The sequence below is a fragment of the Streptopelia decaocto genome, assembly GCF_964273445.1.
Source record: "Streptopelia decaocto genome assembly, chromosome: 5".
In the NCBI taxonomy this organism is placed as follows: Eukaryota; Metazoa; Chordata; class Aves; order Columbiformes; family Columbidae; genus Streptopelia; species Streptopelia decaocto.
In genome coordinates, this window is record NC_138659.1 from 65,781,557 (window position 1) to 65,803,038 (window position 21,482).

A 21,482-nucleotide genomic window follows, 5' to 3' on the forward strand; every position below is an offset into this window, starting at 1 on the left:
ATCATAGCTGACAGAAAACACGCCTCTAGGATCACAGCCCAGATGCCCATCTCTGTTTTTTCCCCAGGGTTTGAGAAACTGGAGGGAATTTTTGCCACGGAAGTGTGATAAAACTATGTTCACAGCTTAGGCAAAAATTTCTTGTAGCTTTCAGTGCATTTTTCTGTGAGCAGCGATTATATAAAAAAAAAATGGCATTGTGAGATTTTATAATCATTGTTTCTCAATTATGCCCAAAATAAATTTGCTCGGTTTATGAGTAAAAAGATGTTTCTGTTCTAACAAATGGACTTTCTGCCAACTCACGCTGAAAACTAAAGTCAAACCAGGTTTCTCTGGTTTATCGTCATTAACACACAGTGCAAGTCCCAGGTGGTGTTATATCCAAGTCTAACACCACCTGACTGGATATACATTCCAACCTAAACAAATGACCTTGTCTGCTCCTCTTTTTACTCACCGAAAAGAGCTCCTTTACCTTCTTGCTCCTGTGTCCTTCCTCATCTCAAGGAATCAAGTCATTTTCTACCTCTTCCACTTACCCAGACACGGCGAGAAGCCCCCGGCTCCACCACTATGGAGCCTCATGTGCCTCAAGGTGACACCTCGGGTCCCGTAATGACTTTTGACAGTTTGTCTCTCACAACTAATAAACTTTCATTCACTATTCACTCCAATCACCTTCAAGAAAGTTAGGAACCAGTAAAAGGGAGGTAAATCACACCAGCGCCAGGATGATGCAGGTGACACTGCCCAAGCAAGTCACCCAACTTGTACATTCTCCCCACCCCACTGTAGGTAGAACAGATTTCTTCAGTTAGCACAGCAATTAGTTGTGTCCCCCCATTTTGCTCATCTGGGAATTCAATTCAGTTTCCTTCCCAGTTATTTTGCAGCAGATATTTTAAAATCATTTTAAATTCATATCCAATATTTTATGGCAAAATTTTCTTTACATGGACATTTTTACTGAATAGTAAAGTTTGAATTTCTGGGGTTTTATTAGCTTGAATTTAAATTCCAGCTCATCTGAGATAAGAACATTTCCTTATTTCCATGTTGCTGGGGGGAGAAAAAGAGATGAGAAACGAAAACTGAAACCACTAATAATGGAGACAGACATAGTATAATGCTGATACTGCTCAGTGTTTTGGACGACTACTTCATAATCATAACAAACCTACTTTTTACCCTTTGTTATTTTTCCTATTTAAATACATTTCATTAGAACTACATGAAACTTATTTTTTTATAACGCTTACCTTTTATGAGGCACCTAAATACATTGCGTGCTGATTATTTGCAGTTTGTATAGAAACTTCAACACAGCCGAGTTGAATTTAGGATGTATCACAAGCTCAAGTTTATGAGTGGAGTTTGTAATTTTGCCTTTGATGTTTAATGGTAGTTAAAAATTGAAACATTAGGTCTAGTGGCTGCTTAAATATTTAGCTTCTAAATGCCTAGAGATTAAAACAATGTTTAAAAAATCTTTCCTATAACTGATTTAAACATTTTAGTGCCTGAGCCATTTACTCTGACAACATAATGAATGGGAATCAGACTCCTAAATTATGCTGCATGGAAAGCCTATTTTCTTAAGGAGCAAAAGCTTTTTTACTTACTTTTAGCTACTCTTATTAGTTATATGATCATTGTACTGTATACTATTAGAAACTAAAAGTACCATATTTATATTAATCTTTACTATTCAAAGTACTGAAATCTTCTTTGTTAACCTGACATCTTGTAAAATAACCATAATACCTATGTGCTCGGTGTGAGCTTTCAGTTTTTTTCCATTAATATGGAACGCCTATGTACAAGTTATTAGCAAAGCTCTACCATGTTCTTTTTCCATTAGAGTTGAAATATTACTCCTATTCCTACTTCTTGGTCTTTGGACTGATTCTTATTACGTTGCTTACGCATTTTTCTTTGGATTCTCACAACACATATCAAAACCTTGAAATATTAGGATGCAGTTTAAGTTAGTACCAATGCACTAGAAAAACAAAAGAAATTAATGAAATCAGATCCAGTTAATGAAATTCAGAAACTTTGCTTTCCATAGAACGTTAGTAGCCTGTTGTGCCTGGCAATGCAGACATCACTTTATATTCTGAGAAGGAATGACTGTCACGTCTGGCAGCTGAACAAGAATGGAGTAAGCATATTACCATTTATTTCCCAATCAGATTCTGGGGAACATCACTTAAGACGCTTCACTATATAAATTGTCCTGGTCTCAAGCCACGCTCCAAGGTCTTCTGGAGTCTGTGTAACCCCAGGAGGACACAAAAAGAGTATCAGGTTTTGTTGTTACTGCTCCATTTTGTTAATATTACTATAAAGTCTCATGCCAAGAGTTAAGAAACTGGACCAAAACTTTGAATGTAAGACCCACTTTTCTTGCAAATCATTTGTTCTCAAGCTATATATTCTTTACACAGACTCCTCTGGAAATGGTCTGTTCACGAGTACACAGGTACTTTCTGTGCAGCCCTTTAAAGATGGCAGAAGGTTCCACAAGATAAAACAAGTTACAGTCTCAGGACACGGTGCTCAAAATGGTTATGAACAATTTGCACTTCAAGGACACAGCCTCTTCCCTTGTGGCTCACATATATTTCCAATTTAGTGCAGTAGGGACATGAAAATGTAACTATACGGAAGCACAGAAACTTTCAGTTTAAACAGCTCAAAGAATTTAACAAAATGTGGGCGTTATGTATAAACAACTTCATTTTGAAAAGAGACATTAATTTGGATCCCCAATAGGCTGGTGACCAGTTCTGAGGTGTCTGGTACTGCTGGAGTCCCATCCAGGGAAGCGGAGGCACACAGGGAATGCTGGCCTTCTCCTTCCAAAATACAACTATCTGAAAAGAATGGCACTTGTACTTGCACACCACTGGACATGTTACTCATACAAATTCATTATTATATAGGATTTGCACGGCATTCTATAATAAAAAATGATCTCATGCAGGGAACTCAACTGAATTTCAATTTAAGTTTCTGGAAACAAACACCAACAGTTTTGCATAAAAAGTTAATATTTTTAAGCATCTAAATATTCCCTGTTTTCCTAGGTAGTTGTGCTATGGTTAACAAAACAACAAAGTTTTATTCTCAAAAAACCTGTTATACTAGAAGGTGGACCAGCACATCCACTAGAAGACTCTACTGGTAGAGATCTATAAGGCAACCAACAAACCCAACAACCCTACAGTAAAATTTTATACAGAAACTTCCAGAACCATTTTTGAATGCTTAAAAAAAATAGCATTAATTCTTAGTTCTTTACAATGAAACAGGAAAAAAAATGTTCATCAATTTTACATAGCTTCAGCATTTATTAATAAAGATACTATTAAATTATTTTTTTAAAAGAAAATAGAACAGGCAGTGCGTTCCCCCTTGCGACAGATAATACGCCTCGTGCAGCCACTCAGAAGAGTTTTCACACACCCTAATGTGCACCAACAGACAACAAAAGCTTGAAAAACACCTTGTCATGCAGCCAGCAGGACGAACTTTCAAAACAATGTTCCTAAACCAGACAACTAATTAGGAATAAGTGATTGCTGGTGAGGAGTCTATTAATACTATGCATTTCTACAACATCTCTCTAAGAATCGATCGCTCCAAACCACTCTCATAATGTCCAAAATGCTCGTTGACTCTTGCTTTTTAGTAGCTTTGCAAATATCTCATTGTTCTCTCATCACATGCAGTGATCTTTCTGAATCGGGTGATAACAGTTCTGGCAGGACAGACAACCTTGCATGACTTCTGCTTGTTCTGTAGTTTCCCTTTACCTCTCATGTACCTGTAATGTATGTGTTCTGTTGAAATAATACTCTATACTAATACTCTATACTAATACTCCACTAAATTAAAACTATTAACAGTCTACAGTATAATTAACGCACGGTCATAGTCTATCAATATTCTACCTAGACTATAGGTAATAGTTGACTAGAGATAAGTGCAGTCTAATTTCAGTATGAAACTAAAAAAGCCTTTCATTTCAAGAAAAGCAAGGCAGGAGGATGCTGTTAAAATAACACATGCTAACACTGACAGAGGAGACAGAATTCTGAAAATAGCATAGTTCACCTGATGTCATTTTTTGACTAACAGAGAAATATACGTTAAAATGTTGGAACAGACTTTATTACTCTAGCAAGCATAGTAATAAACTTGTTAGAGTTCTACATTTCTGAACAAGGTATATGAAAATTACAAATAGTGAGTTGTATTGTGTCCTGGAAAAGGATGACCTGCTGGTACAGAACTACACAGCCATTCTGCTCGGATCAGGCGACTTCTGGGATCCATTCCAATGGACCCCGTGGCCAGTAACTGTGGCTCCGGCACATCATATGTAACAGACGAGAGTGAAAACATTTAATAGACATTTATCTTTGCTGATGTTCAAGTTATTGCACTAATAACTCACCTTCACTGAGGTTTAAGTGAACAGATTTTACTTGACAACTGCAGTTGACTAGAGCCAGGCACCTGCTCTGCTAACAGCTCAACTGACAGGCAGTAACCTACAAAGTCACCGACTTACACCATGACTTTGCAATCGCTTCTCTAACTAATCGACCAGCACACATACAAAATTGTAACATTTGCTGAAATGTAAAAGACATCAGCTGTTCTTTGGATTTAACGCTTTAATATGATCTGAACACATCATGGTTCTCGAGAGCCTCACGTTTTCATTGCGGTTCATGTCTTTTTTATTTTCCTGCCCAAATCTAGTAATGGTTGTATCAAAATGTAGAGACATTGCTTATTTCAAACGTGTCATCCATTGGGAAAGATGAAACTGCAGATATTGATTTGTTTGGAACAGGCAACACTGGAGAGCGAGGCAGCTCTGACAGCCACGTGTGATGACACTATTGGGGAGAGACGCTGAAGAAAATAATGACAAAGTGGAAATATGCAAGAAATGAGCTTAAGGGGGTTTTTGGGTGTTGTGGGAGTTTGTTTTGTTTTGTTTTGTTTTTGGGGTTTTTTTTGAGTTGCAAGTAAAAGAACACAGAAAAAAAATTAATATTATTGTATTTTATGTTCCTATTGACCAATAACTAATGTTATAAAATGAGCATTATTCATAATTATTACACTGAATCCTAGTCAGATAAATGTTTCTTTCTCCTCCACTATTCCATCCGCATATATATATATAGTATATATAATGTTTCTTAGAAGGCTCCCAAACACCCATCAGTTCAGTTTCCCAGATCTGGAATTTGATCAGTAACAACCTGTCAGCTTTAAGTATTGGACTATTTGTTTCCCTGTGTCCAGTGCCGAAGATCCTGTTAATTACCCAAACTCTCTTTCTGTAGGTCTTGTTAATTACCCGTCTCCTGTCTCAGAGGACCTTGTTAATAACTTGTACAATCTCTCTAAAAATGTCTTAATAACACATTAAAATTAAAGATGCTTTTCTTTTAGCACTTGTCAAGTAGTGTAAATTGAGAAATTTTCACATCAGTTTATTAACCTACTGTAGTGCATTTTCCTAAACACAAACAATTCAGAGAAATGATGCACAAGGTTTGGTCCTGGCACAAAATAATCGTTGTTTTCCAGGAGTACCCTCAGTTTTTTAAACTGTGCTCAATACAAAATCTACGTGGCTCCTGACAGCAAATTAACCTCGAGAGCCATGACAACAGCACTAATTGTGAGAATAAATGCATTTTAAGATGCTATTAGGTAAAAGTTTCAAAGCAGTGGATTAAGAAGTACAGAGACAAAACTATTGGTTTTGCTGGTAAATGCTGGTTACAAACACTAGATATATTGTGCGCTTAAAAATTGTTCATTGGCAGTATGATATAAATCCTCGGAACTTATGAATTTTGCAATATTTACAAAAGCAGTGGTTTTTGTTTCACTATAAAACTGCAGCATTTTTAAATTGTCAAGAAATCAGCTCATAAGTGTCTATATAATAAAAACCCCCAATCTTAACACTTACGTAATACTGTCTCTATAAAATCCTTTAAAAATACTAATTTATCCACTCAGCATTTGTAAGAGGCAACAAAATATCATCCCCATTTTGCAGATCAGGAGCAGGGAGACTAAGTGATTTAGTCAAAGCCACAGAGCAACCTTTGCCAGAGCTGAGATTAGTAGAAATTTGGGGTCCTTATTTTGTGATTTCCTGGCAAGTAGTACTATATACAAACCAGGCAAGTTTTGTTTTGCTTCTCCAAAATACTTCTTAAACCTTCTTGAAATAACAATAATAAATAATAGTAATAAAAATAAATAAGAAATATCAAATAAACCAGGTGTACTCCTTGCTTTTAGGAAAAAAAAAATCCCGTAGCTATTGCTGAACCACTGCATTTTCTGTATCAGCAACTGAGAAACATGTGGAAGATGTATTTATCTTCATTCTCTTAATTAGTAAATAGGAGTAATTAGTGACAGGGTATGCATACAGCCAGTTCGCTCTTAACGCCTGGATGGGTGAAGGGCTGTTCAGCCGGCAGTGAGCAACGCGGTCACGAGCTGCTGACCTGCCCATGAGTCAAATTTACCAAACACGATTAATTAGCATGGACTTGAGCCTGACCCAAAGCTCTAAGTCACTGAACAGACTCCCACTAACTTTACAGACATGGCTTCACCAGTGCTGAGAACCTGACCTTGACACTCTGCACATGAAGGAGTTTGGTTTGGTCATTTTCTTTGGAGGGTGAGGGAAGAGGGTTGCTGTGGGGTTTATATTCTTTTCTTCCACTTTGCACAATCTCCAGCCCGGTCCCACGACTGGAAGCCCTGGAATACATCTTCCAATTGAGTTTCCTCAGACAGGAATCCAGTTCACACATCCCAGACTGTTCCGTCACTCAAAGCAAGGCTTAGCTAAGTGGGGCTTAACTGGGAGATCCACCTGCAAAGCGAACTCCTCATCCACAGCAGAACACAGATTTCAGACACACCTTAATAAAACGATGCTGCCTACTTTACTTGCAGAAACATCCAAAAGAGCTTAATAGCATGTTGAGTAAATAAAAAGCAACTCGAAGTCTAAATTCCCTGCGTACGGAATTTGTTACTCAACCTCATACATTCTGTGCCCGCAGTTTTATACAATTCTTTCTTCACAGTGTTACTGGTTCGAAAAATTAAAAATGGATTCTATTCAACAAATCCTCCGCAGATAAAAGGTAAACTTAAACTGTAAACTTATTAAATATGCACATTTTGTATTAGTTTCCACTTCAAAAGAAAAGCATTGTACAATACACATTTGAAAGAAAGTGACGTTATTCTAAAAGGTTCTCACAGGACATAATACTGGAGCATATAAAAATCTAGAGCTTCTAATTTAAATTATTGCATGCTAGATATTATTCCATAAACAGCTGTCTTATAGGAAAAAAAATCAGAATGTTTACTATTTTCGGCTTTTTGAAAATAACAGAATATCTATTTGCCTTATCAAAAGTTTATGTTTACATAAAAGTCAAGAACTGGTAAAAGAGACTCATACAAAGAGGGGGAACAAATGACTAGAGCCCGTCTGAATGGGCACTGTGATGAGCCTTTTAATTACAAAATAAAGAGAAAAAAAGTCCATCGTGATTACCGTTAAAGATTTATATTTATCAAGATCTGCTGCATTCAAGAACTTCAAAAGATTTCACTACTTGTATCTACCATCTGCCTGAATACATTTTTTCATTTAAAAAAAATTAAATGCTATGTAATTTTAATTGTTATTTAAATTACTTCTCTTTAAAGGAGCTTATTTAAATGGAAGTTTAACTTCTGACAAACCCAGCCACATCCTAACCTTACTCTAATCTAGAGAAATCCTTTATTAAATAAATAATAATCTAAGGCTCTGTCTGTAAACATGTTATTTAAGACACTAGGAACTGAGTTGACTTGTAGAAGACACTAAGAAGATAATTCATTGATGTCTGTACGAGCTTCTTGCAACCAAACTTTTCTATAGCAGTTCCATTTCAGTTCATTTATCTAATTCACATCCATGATTAGTTTCGTTGGGAAAATGATTATAAGTTTAAATCAGGAGTGCATGCATTCTAACCTATGAGTAAAACTGAGCTGGGATACAATGCAATCAATCTGTTCGAAAATCTTAAAGAACAAGATAACAAGAAACAAATTACCTTTAAAAAAAATATTACTGTGTTATTAATTAAGGATTTAATAGACAGGGAAAAGGCAAATTTGTTAGAATCATGCCTTTCGTTTGAAACAGTCATTTGCTTTACAACCTTAAAATTCCAGTTTGGAGACGTTTTGGAGAGGTTTGAATTTTTTAATTTAATTACTACCAAATTTAAGTCATTGAATAGAAATGAATCAGTATCTTGGAAAAAAAAAAAAGGATTATTAATTTCTGGTATTAATACATGGAAAAAAATAAGAATGCAAATCAATATACATTAAACAATTATTTGCTTAAATGTTTACCTACTGGGAACAGTATATGGGGAGGATGTATATGTAGAGAGAGACAGAGAGAGAGACCAGTAACTTAATTCACTCTGCTTACCACATAAACTGCTGCCTTGTGCAACAACTTAAACACATCAGAACTGAGCAAAGCTCTAGTGAGTCAAACAAATCCAAGTGTGATAAGTGCCCATGTGGGTGTTCTCATTTAGAAACAGAATGGGTTTTAATTCTTGTGCTCCAATGTATAGAATCTAAATCTATTTTCTTCCCAAACGGTGACATCCATTGTTTTCATTACTCCCATTTTCTTCACCCTTTTATTTGTTCCGTTTCATCTTTCCCTTAGAGTTGAAACCTTTCTCTCTAAAACCCCGACTTAGGGCAGCATAATAATTAGCAATGAGTGTTCAGTGAAAGCAGAAGACTTTTGGGAAGAACCCATTCTGAAGCAAGAACAAGGTGCTCCACAAATACAAGCACCCAAGAGCATTCACAGTACATATTAGTAATATAAATGTAACTTCAAAATGAAGTGAGAAAAGATCAAACTATATAACAAGTTCATCACTTTTACTTAGAAACAGATAAGCAGTGATATAAATGTATATAAAGCACATAGACTGTGTTCCTCCAAACTTCACATTTTCAATTACATAACATGTTCAAGATATCAGATCAAAGCACAGCAAAAACCTACCTTGAAGATGGCAACGTGCTTGTAGGCTTGAAGTTCGTCACAAACGGATTAGTCGATTCACAATCAAAACTCTCCTGATGAGTTTCACCAAACGCACTCGGCGATTTCAAGTCAGTCGAACTCTCTGATCCCCCATTGCTGAGTTTATCTGACCTCTTGCTATCTTTTTTTCCAGTCACTCTTTCAAAAAGACTAACTTTCTCTTTTTTCTCTTTTCTAATTTCTTTTCTGATGTCGACAGGTCTGGAGAACAGACTTATGTTTTGATCCCATGTTGCGGGGCTTTCTTCAAACGGGTTCTTCTGTCTTGGCAACGTAGCAAATTTTTGGGGTAACGAAGCACTCACATTGGTAAATGGGTCATTTTGGGCTTCGAGTGCAGTTTCATCACCTGTGCTGTCAAGCTGGTTCAGTTTGGAAGTATCAACACTTAATGTCCTTCTGTGTGGAGATTTTAGACTCCCTGCAAACAATCTGTCATTAGTATATTATCAACGAGATACTATTTCATAGTTTATGGCAGGCAGAGAACCCATTTTAGCTCAGGTCTAGAAGCTTTGCAATTAAGTCTCAGTTCAAAACATCGCTGATTAATTAAGGTATTTTTAAAAAAACTGAACAGCTGTGGCCTTGACTTTGCGATTCAGAAATGTTTATGGATAGACACTACAGCAAACTGTGTGAAAACTAAGTTCTACAAAGAAAACAGCTGTGACTAGCGTGCCATTCCAGAAAGCAACACTAGTCTGTTGCTGAACAATAACTTTGAACAACGCAAAGTGTTTTCAGTTTTTTGTATAAATCTGGTTTAAAGCTTTGGTGATAGTTTTCAACTTTTTAAACAGCATTTTTTTTTACAAGATGTTGTTTTGCCTATAGCTCCTTCTAGAATGCAATGCTTCTATAAGATACTCAAATATCAGAAAAATGCTAAATCACCATAAATTATGATTAATATGAGCTATTTCTTATGCTCAGAAACAGTGCTTATGAGTTACCATCAACGAATGGAAGTATAAAAAAGATACCAGGCCTGCGATAATTCTTAACTTTTTGGCCTTTAAATTGCTTCATACCCTAAAGAAACAGACTCTTGAATGCTCCAATGGCAGCGAACTGTCATGATAATGGTCATGAGTTTTACTTACCGCCTTCATCAACCGAACCAAAAGAGTCCAGCTGACGCCTGAAAAGATAAGGGTAGCCAACTGTGCTGGACTTCACTTTTTCTGAGGAGACGTGCGGTCCCGTTAAATCTGACATCGAATGAGCCGAGGACAACCGCTGAGGTCCCAAAAGGAAAGGCTTTTTTGGTTTTGATTTCATTTGTACTTCACCACTACATACCTCCATGTTTGCATCAGGTATGTGAGTACTTGGGATGATTGCAGAGGATGTATCCGAAAACGTCCCGTCATTTTTTCGACCCTTCATTTTGTCTTTTAGTTTAGCAAAAGGGGATTTAGTTTTGTCCTTCATTGACAAATCAAACATACTTGCTGTCATGTTATTCCTCATAAACTGAATATTGACCTTTATTTCTCCTCTATCTTTAGTTCTCTTTCCTTGTCTGGACTCCAGGCGAAACCACCTTAAAGGAGAAAAAAAAAAGTCAGTTGTGTTTTCTGGAGGCTAAACTCTGCTTAGTTGGTTAATGTACTTGGCTCATGTAACATAAAATACTTAAACCAAATTCTATACCAAAAGTTGATACACTCCTGTATTGATAAACTTTTTTGTCTGTACTTGCTTTTGAAGAGAAAATTAACTAAGCAATAAGCTCTCTGCACTCTTCACCTGTTTCAAGAACCAAAGTCGATTCCACGGTGCTCACTAAAACTTCATCAAAGTTAATGGGTTCCTATCTGCTTACAAAGGAGAATTTGTATCTAATGTTAACTATAAATACGAATATATTTTATTTTGCTATTTAAAAGAAGATTTTTTACTTTCCAAGCAGTGATGTGTATTACCTGAATGTATACTACGCAGCAAATAATCCATCTAGTAACTTTTTCTCCTTTGATTACGCTCAGGCTTATATGCTAGCAAACATTTTTCCTCTATGCCCTCTCCTTCTAACCACTGCTTAAGATTTGTGTCAACTGCACTATCACAGAAATACCTGAGACCCCTGAATAGTCAATTATCATTTTGGTTCTGCAACTGTAACCCCTCCTACTGTTGACTCCACAAGCACCGGTGGCAGAACGTGCAGGTGTATCTAACAGCCATCCCTTCTTCTGCACGTCACCGGTAGGACTAACTTCAGAAATACCTCCACAGCCTCTGGAACCATGACATAAACCCCCACTCCTTGAAAAGAGATCGAAGCTGTGATCATCTGTTTCGAAACACCGAGTGTCCTTCCTTGCCAGGTCCAAAAAAGGCTTTATGATTATCCAAGCGTCTTATTCATTCCCTATTTTGCTCTGCTGTCCCATGGAAGCATCTGCAGAATTACCGCTCAATCTCCCTTCTATGGCTTCACCTGAGCAAATGACCACGAGACAAATACTTCTCCACATCGATCACCAACAGCCTTTTCCCATTTCAAAAAGGGCACAAGGGCATATTTCAGATTCACCAGCTCCAAAGAATTGCTCTAAAGCCACTGCCAGGAGAAATGCGCACTAACACAACGTGCTAACACAACAGTGTATTATCACCATGAAGTAACTTTTGAACTGGAGACTAAGAAATGAAATTGCTTATCAGCACAGATGCACATACATTATTCAATACTGCCTAATACGGCAAACAAGGTCAGGAAAGGAGAAAAATAACCCTCCATTTCCTTTCAGATTTCATAAATATTTCCGAAGGTGACAGCTGAAATCAAATTTTCAGGCAGGGGTACTATTTTTTGAGCCAAGAAAATACAGGGTGTTTCAAAAAGATGGACCCAATTTCAAATTGAAATTACTTTGAAATTGGGTCCACCTTCTTGAAACACCCTGTATTTGTAAAAGTGATCCGCCAAAGAAATACCAAAAGGATAAAGAGTATTATAACTTTTTTGTTGCTTTGTGATGTCCAAGATGTTTTTTACTAAACCAGAATAGTGGAGAAATATCAGACCTTCTCTGTCTTTGACAACATGAATCCAGACCAGTAGATCCAGAATTTCAAACTGGTAGGAGGACAATTAAACCTTTAGGAGCACAGTTTTTCTTCTGCTGTAATTCCATTTATGTATTTTAAATGAAACACAAAACCTGAAATACGTTATGTGTCTGAAGAAGATGGATCATTTTTCCTCGTAGTTAATAATGTTTCACTTCTTGGTAACTGATTCCAGAAACTCTTTAATTCATCTATAGAGTCATTACAGAAAACACACACAACAGCACTAAGAGTAAATCTCTTTTTGTGATACATCACAAATCCTGGAAGATAAGATAGCCTACTTTCTTTAAAAGAAAATGTGTTCATATATTCTCCAAAAAAAATAAGAATACATAGCCATAATGAGCAAGCCCTTGCTTATAAATCTCAACCGGACAGATCTTGCCTGTGCAGAAAAAAACCTCCAAGCCAAAAAACTCCCTGAAACTGAGAAAGTCCTTACGATTCCTTAGATACTAAGCATAAACATAAATATAAATAAGGCTTATGAGCATTTTAAGAGGGTTAATAGGCAGAGGATCTCTGGTTTTGACACTGAAATTTAATGGCTCAGCCTGCGCTGTAATAAAACATATTCTTCTTCTCCCTCTTTCCCTCCCCTCACAGTTCTCAAACATTAATACTCTATTTCTGATAAAACTGCTAAATTTTCATGTTTGTATTATACTTAGGAATCAGAAAAAAAAAAAAAACCAAAACTGATATATGATGCTTGCAGACTTGTAGCACAATATGAAGAAAGCCTTTTCTTTTAAAGCTTAACTCCATTATTGATATTTTTATCATGAATCAACAACCACCCTGTGCCACTACCAGCACTCACCTAATGGCATATCTCCACATACTACTTTGACATTCGCCAGCTCTGAAGGAGAATTCCAGCACACAACTAATCCGCATTACTTTTGCAGCCTGGACATCTGTTTTCAAGGTAGAGTTTGAAGAACTTCACACTAAAAATAAGTTCAGCTGGGAAAACAAAGAAACTCGCCTTGCCACAGGAAGGTACCACAGCCATGAAGGTACGGGGCCTGCTGGGACCAGGCCCAGCCCTACTACTGGTTCCAACAGAATTTAATCACCAACTCTTTACCCCAGCAAAATTCCTCTGGACTTCAGTGGAATTTCCATTTGAATAATGATTGCTGGATCAAATCTTTGTATAAAACACGGATATTTAATTTTCGTAGGCATTTCAAGGAGGTTTCTTTGTTACCTTGGAGAGTTTATCTTGTTTTAGTCATAATGAAGGTTCCATATGCTCCAGCTCATAACAAGACAATATGAGAAGCAGACTCAAATAATGATTTTCTTCAAATTCAAAGGCAAATAATTACCTTTTTTTTTTAAACAGATGAGAACAAATATAGGCAATGCATTTGTGTGGAGCTGCACGTGAATGAGCAACTGAGTCTGTAAATGTTTCTTATTAGAATCTGTTTCTACAACACATGGGCGTGAGCAACAAATAGAAAAAAAACCAGCGCTGTATATAATAGAAAAAAGAATTGGAAAATGAAGTCCACTGTTTTCAGATAACAACATTTGGGTCCTAAAATACTAAATTCCACTATACCGCTGCCAATTTAAAAAATTGTAATGTATTATAAAAGCCAATAAAACTTGCTATTTTGGTTTTGTTTACAGTACTTTTAGCCACAATAAATGCTCCATTTGTCAGGCTGCCATGAGCTTATTCTATAGAAAGCCTATACAAAGTAGGAAAATAGCCAATAACATACACGAACAAAACAGGGTGGCTTTTATGAGAGCAGATGCCCTTTTATTTAATACCAAATATTACATCCAGTCTTGCAGTCAGTCCTTATTTAAACAGACCTTGTACAAAGTCTGGCAAATTTTCCCAACTTCAAAGGAAGTGCCATTGCCTTCCGAATCACATTCATGCTTCTTGCTCTCACCTTCAAATGTTCTGTAGGACAACATCCTCCGTACACCCTCTAATTTCGACTTTTCCCCTATGGTTTCCATCAGAACAACCCTTGCTTCTTTTTCTCATCTGTTTTTGAGTGTGCTAACGGGCTTCACCTGTCTTGCACAGGTTTCTGATAGTTTTTATTTTGTAAGTATTATATAAATTGCCACTCCGTATGCTCACAATTTTTTGGAACACGTAAACAGAACATCAATATTCAAGGCTGAAAAATCCTGCTGCCCAGTCAGCCCTGAAAAACTAAACCTCAGTCTAAAGAAACATGGCTATTGTCTAACCATGAGCAGATTACTCAGCTTTGGCCATACCTACAATTAGCAAACTCCCTTATTTCTCTGAAAGACAGTAACCATCTTCTGCACACTATTAAAGTAAATTGCACACTATCAGCAATACTGAACGCTTTACCTTAAAAAAAGTAGACAGGAAGAGTGAAGGAGAAAACGAAATTACTATTAATGAGCAAGTTACAAAATTCTGGCCTGCCTATTCCATCTAAACAGCTAGTGATCCACAAACATATTTGCAACACAATTTCTTCACCCGTTCTCCTCCTCTTTTCCTGATTTCATTTTCTTCCCATGAATGTGGTTTTCCAACTCACTTTAGCTCATCTAGACTATTCTCATTGCACCCTTCATCCTGCATTCAATAAACATTTTGAAAACAATATCTCATTTCTCCTAATTGCAGGAAGCTGATGTTGTGATGTCTTATGCTCCAAACCTGCCATAGAATTCGACAGTTCCAAGCCTTAGCATCCCTCAACCTGTTCTGCTCACCATGTAAGAGTGAGCAGGCCAGGTTGACAGTATGGGTAAGAAAAATAGTATGAGTAAGAAAAACCACTATGTAATTTTAATTACATTTTAATCATATACTTAAAACTTTAATGCCCTCCAAAACCACTGGGATACTTGTCTACTAATTTCAACATGAATCAGATGTCTTCTAGCTGGCGCATTAAACCTGTGCATGACAGATGACCTTCTGACTCCATCTTCTTGTCAGTGCAGAAGATGGAAATTACTAAAAGAATTTTCTCACTCATTTTGCTGCTTCTCAAATACACCGCTCTGCCTTCACCCTACCTGCAGATATCTACTGAACTGATCTGATTTTGCTTTGATGAAATCATTAGATTGGACCCAAAGACTTTTGCAAAATCTTGGTTTCGATTCATGAATTACTGAAGGAATCCTGCAAAAAAGCCACAAAATCATCACAGCATCCACAAGTCTTCTAACCTTGATTTTACCAGAAAAATCAGCTAAGCAGCTTCAATCTGCTACACAGGGATGGGGAGAATTTCCTACCTCCTCAAACTACCAAAATCACACTGACAGAACATGCCCATCAGCTGTCAGGGGAGAGAAGTACTTTTCATCTCAGATTACTATGTTCAAGCTGGACACGCTGAAGAAACTTGGTTCATGAAATTCCACTAACACAAATGTCCACAGCTAATGGATAAAAAACAACATCCAAAGCCCAGAACTAAAATTTTCATTAGCAGCAAATGCACTTTGAAAAATGCAGAAGTAGGTTTTGTGATAAATCACTCAGACACCATATCAAGAGACTGCCCCTCAAGTCAGTAAGTAGGAAAACTAAGGCAAGGGGCTGACCACAGTCTACACTGTATATGAAGAGAAATGCAGAAGAAAACAGATTATTTATTAAAATAAGCGATGACATTTGCAAAGAGGAATACTATTACTTTCTGGAAGCCAACTGAAATGAGATATACAAAGTAGAGTTTAAAAATAAATATTACAGAGTGACATGTAACACCGCAAAACACGTGGCAACTGACACGTCACAACACTCTTCCTAAGGGTTTAACTAACATCAACTGGAATCAAAGTAATTAACGTGGTCTTAGTTCACTTACTGTTTTGGCTAAAAGCTATGTGTGAAAACTTTTATCTTAGAAACAAAATAACTGAAGGTATGAGAAGTAAGGCCAGTTGTTAAGTGTGTGTACATGCATGGATGTATACACAGAAAACAGAGAAATATTTCAATCCAGATGGCACTCAGACTTACTCAGAATTATGACTTATTTAGAGGATGTGCTTGCATTTGTTGTCAAAGTGTAAATGCTGGGAATATTACTAGATAATTTGAAAATATTGCTATGTTCCCATAAAGCTACAACTGGGCACAACTTTTTGTTTTCCCCACAACCATCTTTCTCTTCTGTTCCTCACTACTAATTTTCTTCCTTTTTTATTATATTTACTGAGTGGACCATGAAAGCAGCAACACAAACCTGTAAGGATCCTCCAGGCTCATTATTTCTGTGCCTTTAACAAATTTCTGAGTTATTCCTCTTCCCACTTTTGACTGGAGTGGAACAAGTTTTGTCTCTTACTTCAACCACAACATTTTGATAATTTCTGTTCCAGCCTGCCGCTTCCACTACTATTTAATCACGTAAAATAATCTAAAATGCAGTTTTCTGGTTTAAACAAAATTTAAGACTCAAAAATAGCAAGTAATAGCTATAAAGTGTTGTTTCATAGAATTATTTTTAAAAAGGCACTGTTCATTAACAAGCACTGAGCCCATGATATATACTATCTGTTTACTAGTTGTTTGCTTGTTCCTAATTCACGTTGTATTTGAAGGTACCAACTCGAGCATCCGCCCCTTGCTTGTCCCTGCACAAGAGAGAGGCTGCCAGGAAGGAATTCACCTTCATTTGGAGGAAGACCCACAATTTCCAGGAAGCTCAGCAGCACTAAGGTATAAGTGCGTACAACACATTGATCGTGGTCAATCGTTAATTCTGTTTGTTGCTGAGAAGCTGTTTTAGACTATTTTATAGGATCGATGTAAGTAGGGGAGAAGCATCTCGGATAAGGCCAAGACTCCTTCACTGGACTATTCTCAAGTAAACATTTTGTACAACACTGCTGCAATTGGAGGGGTGTTGAGGTATTAAAGAAACCAAGGAGAAAGGGTATAAGTCAGAAATAAAAAAAAAATCTCCTCCAACAAAATTTCCATAAGAAATAAAAACTCTACAATCACCCACCCTAGTCAAATTTATAACATTCCAGACAAATGTTGTATCTTAAATCAGCTGAACGTATAATAAAATCAGCTCTCCAGAAAAGCTAATAAAGGAATGGACAATAAATAGTGTGGAATTAGAGAGCAACAAGGACAAAGTAACAAGAATAAGTAACATAATGGTGAAAGCTAAAAGAAATTTGTTCTTCTATGGCCATGTTCATTTAGCACACAGGAAAATAAATTAATAAAAAATAAATAAGCACAGTCGTTAAGAAAAACTACTGAAAAAATACTTCAGTAAATTAAGACATGCCAGTAAATGAATATTTTTAATTCCATCATCATTCAAAAATTTGTTTTGATGTTTCGCATTGTCAGATCATCAGCAGCATTAAGGCAACTATAACAGAATTGAAATTATTACAAAAACGTATATGTGCTTTAATACAACACATTCATTGATCATCATTTACATTAAAACTACAAGAGCAAAAGAGGCATATTTTTTCTGCAACAGCAGACAAAAAAATGTCATGTATTTCTCAGGATGAATTAAAAAAAAAAAAACCCACAGGATTTTACTGCAAAAAATAAAACCATGTCAGAAATCCAAGATCTGAAAACTTATGTTAAATATACTTCCAACAAAGCAGCATCTCCCAAGCTTTCTGAACCGTTAAAAAAACCTCAGTAAAATCTCTCAGCATCTGGATCCTTGTTTTCAACTCTGGACAAAAGAGCAGAAGTAAAAAAAAGCCCATGCACTTCCAACTACAGCGGAGATGCCAGAGACAAATTTACAAAGCTGGCAGAGTGTGATGGGCACTTTTGCACCAACAGAGCAAGAAAATGAACTCGGATCCTGCAGATGCTTTGGCTGAAGTCTCTGGAAGAGACCTTGTAAGGGACCATCTGAGCCACATCTGGATCTCACAGTTCTAGGACTTTTCACTTTTAAGAATTTGAAAAATCATCAGTTTCAGAAAGAAAACGAAATAACGTTGTGTGATGGTGTGTGCAAAATTTTCACTATCAAATTATAGAATATATACTGTTTCATTTCATTAAATCTTGTGCCGGAGCAAGTTTATTAGAACACAAGACCCGCAAATCCTATCACGAGGCCTCTGCCTGAAACTTAACTGCTGAGAGTTTTTTTCTTAAGATGTGACAAGTAACAAAAAAAACTACAGAGAAAAAAGGGATTGTTTTTCCCAAATATAATGTTCCTGAAGCTGCAGTGATTTTTTAAACTTATTTTTTCCAAAGTATAAAATATTAAATTGAAAAAAAAAAATACAAAGAGCTGAATGTCACACACCCCACAGTCTTCCTAGGAATTCAAAATCAGCTGGTAGCCTTCACTTCTCGTACCTCCTTACTAAAAAAGCACTAGGGAATTGCTGACAGGGTTCAGCATTGTGCAGAATATTAAATATCTTTTTTGCAATACCCTGGTGACTCTTGAGTCTGTCTCTTACAGCACCATATGTACAGCTGTGTTGGAAAGAGGAAGCTATTAAATATATTAAAAAGTAGAAATATTACCAATAGACACTTCATCAAATAACTGGATCTCATTCATCCCCAAACAAAGCAAGAAATGTTAAGGTTACATCAACATGAGAAAATAACTCTGGATTTAATAACACCACAAGCCTGTTGAACATATTTGAAAGTAAAAACATTGCTTAATAAAACAGATTAGTGTTTCTGAAACAATGAATATAGCTTTCAACCATCAGAATGCTTTGGTAATAAAGACATTGGACTTGGTCTTGAAAAGCACTGGGTATCTCAGTTCCCACACCACAGTCACGGCTCAAAGGTCTTTGGGTCCCAATATATTACTCTTAGTTTACTGCCAACACAGGACTCGGAATATTTTGTATCAAAAAGGATTTAATAAATGGAGAGTAAGAAAGAGCATTTTGTTTAAAATCGCATTTGCAAATATACTCTTGAAAGTTTGCCCTCCTCCCACATGCACACACAAATATTGCATCCACATCTCCAGCTCCACGGAGTCAGCAACACCACACCCGCATTCCACGAAGGCACATGAGCAGATAACCTCGGTAACTTTTCCAAAACATCTAAACACTTAAGGACTTTGAATTGTTTTTTTCAGAAGTGACTTTCAAACGGGGCATTTTCTAGGTTCTAAGCAGCGGGCTGCTTTCTGTGGCTCCTATCTCATAAGAATTTAAATTGACATTAAGTATGTCCTGCCAAAAATCCCACTAACCGCCTATCCACACTTTTACATGTATGTAAGATTTTACAAGTACGGCTGTTCAGCTCCAGAAGCCTAACACCCACCAACTTTTAATCTTAAACGCTCAAGTAACTTTTGAAAATAGGACGTGGGCTGTTTGGAAAAGCTTCCCCCTGTTCTGCAGCGGCTTTCTCGGGGAGCCCTGGTCACTTCAGCGGTGGCCTTGGGAACATGGTGCAAGTTCCTCTCTCTCACTTCACAGAAAGAAATGAAAAAATAAAGAACGCTTACGAAGCCCTGCTGAGCACAACTCCACATAAAAATACCAAAGAGATACGAATGTTAATTTAACTAGCACAAGGACTATGTCAATTACCTCGCTTGCAAATTTTTGCAATAATTTTTTAAGACTTCAGTACTACTTTTACTAGAATTGGTGCAAAAGCGGATGGCTCCTCAAAAAGAAGTTTTGTTAGTCACAGTAATACATGAATAATTTACATATTTTCCTCCAGCTTCTAAATACATATTTCTACCCAGACTTACAAAGTTTTTGCACTTAGTAGCATTTCTACTTGATTAATTCACCTTTTTTTTTCTGTAGAGCAGCTAAGCATTTAAGCTAGAGCAGTCGCCTATGACTTGCAAGGCAATTACAACTGATGATTAAAGAATATTTAAGATGCATCTCTAAAGAGCACTTCTTGAGTAAGTGTAAACAGAAATTAAGACCCTAAGGCTACAGGCATTACCATGTATTGCATCAAGATAACTGGTTTGTCCTGAAAAAGATCAGCGATTAAGAAGTATACTGCTTCAGACCATGAATGCACATAAGATTCTGCATGGACACGCGATTTCCTATTACATGGTTGGTGAACAGACTGTTTTGCTAAAAATTAATTTACAAAAATAGCCAAATACCAGGGCAAGGACAGCTGCTCCTTCACTCTCAGCCACTGCACATAAGCAGGACCGGGTTTTGAGATGGTTTCTGCAGAAACAGTTGTGTGGTAAACTGGACCTGGCTGGTGTTCCTGTACTGATTTCTGCCCCCAACTGCCCACTCCGACTTTGCTGGAGGTTCCCGCCTCCCCAGCACAGTCAGCGATGGACAATGGCGCCAAGCGCTCACTCTGATGCAAAGCCCAGCATCTTACCATAGACCCACCGTCACCAACAGAAGAAATACCAGATTCTAACACCTGAGGTTTGGGCACAGGAGCCTTTCTGCTCTACTGGAGAAGCACTGAAGGAGGAAAGGCACCAGAGGCAGGCAATTTTTAGCCACTGCAGGAAGCGCTCATACATCACTGCCTACATACCCCTAACTTGGAGGTGTCCATGCTGTTCTTGGACCAATTCTGTGGGTCAAGCACTGCTAAAGCAAACAGAAATCACATAGTCACAAGCACGCCGGCAACACGCTTACACCTACAGTTTATTCCCATACTCTTTGGAGGATAAATTACATTGGTACCCAACATCTTTGTGCAACCATGTCCTCATGAGAAATTGTAACAATTTTACTAATTTAGTTGAAAAACCCAGAGTTAGATACATTTGCAGGTCAGCCTAATAAACTCCTGTGATGCTTCTTTTTTCTTCTTGCATTCTAGTGCCAGAATTTGCTGGCAAACAGCAATATGATTTGACGAAGGCTTATGTAGGTAACCATGGAGGCTACTGCAACAGCAGAAATTTCTCTTCAGTCCTCTCTGGTGAGGCCTGCTGCACAGAGCAGCCTGCAGCATTGCGGCCTAAGGACCAGAAAAACACTGTGCTGCTGTGGTAAACCTTCGCGAAGTCACAGTTTGTTGACCGCTAAAGCATAAATATAAAATATTTAAAGACTCCTGCAGTAACTGAAGGAAAACATTTTTAAAGAGAACGACACCAAGCTTCGAGGGAGTCTGAGTCTCATAGGTGATTCAAAGCGAGGTACAGGTTGAAGGATAATATGGCCCTAAGCAGAATTA

General features: G+C 37.2%; 1 protein-coding gene across 2 annotated transcripts in view; it reads right to left on the reverse strand.

Moving 5' to 3' along the window:
* Positions 1-21,482, reverse strand: part of RAB11FIP2 (RAB11 family interacting protein 2) — a 33,252-nt gene that overhangs the window by 10,885 nt on the left and 885 nt on the right. Inside the window, exons 2-4 of one of the 2 annotated variants that reach the window (XM_082053290.1) lie at positions 10,327-10,769; positions 9,179-9,641; positions 8,297-8,392 (exon numbers count right to left, since the gene is read on the reverse strand). In XM_082053290.1, the coding sequence (XP_081909416.1) occupies positions 8,386-8,392; positions 9,179-9,641; positions 10,327-10,769 (913 nt within the window). In that variant the 3' untranslated portion in view covers positions 8,297-8,385. Of the gene's footprint in view, positions 1-8,296; positions 8,393-9,178; positions 9,642-10,326; positions 10,770-21,482 lie in introns of those variants that run through there. The other variant, XM_082053289.1, reaches the window with a different exon arrangement.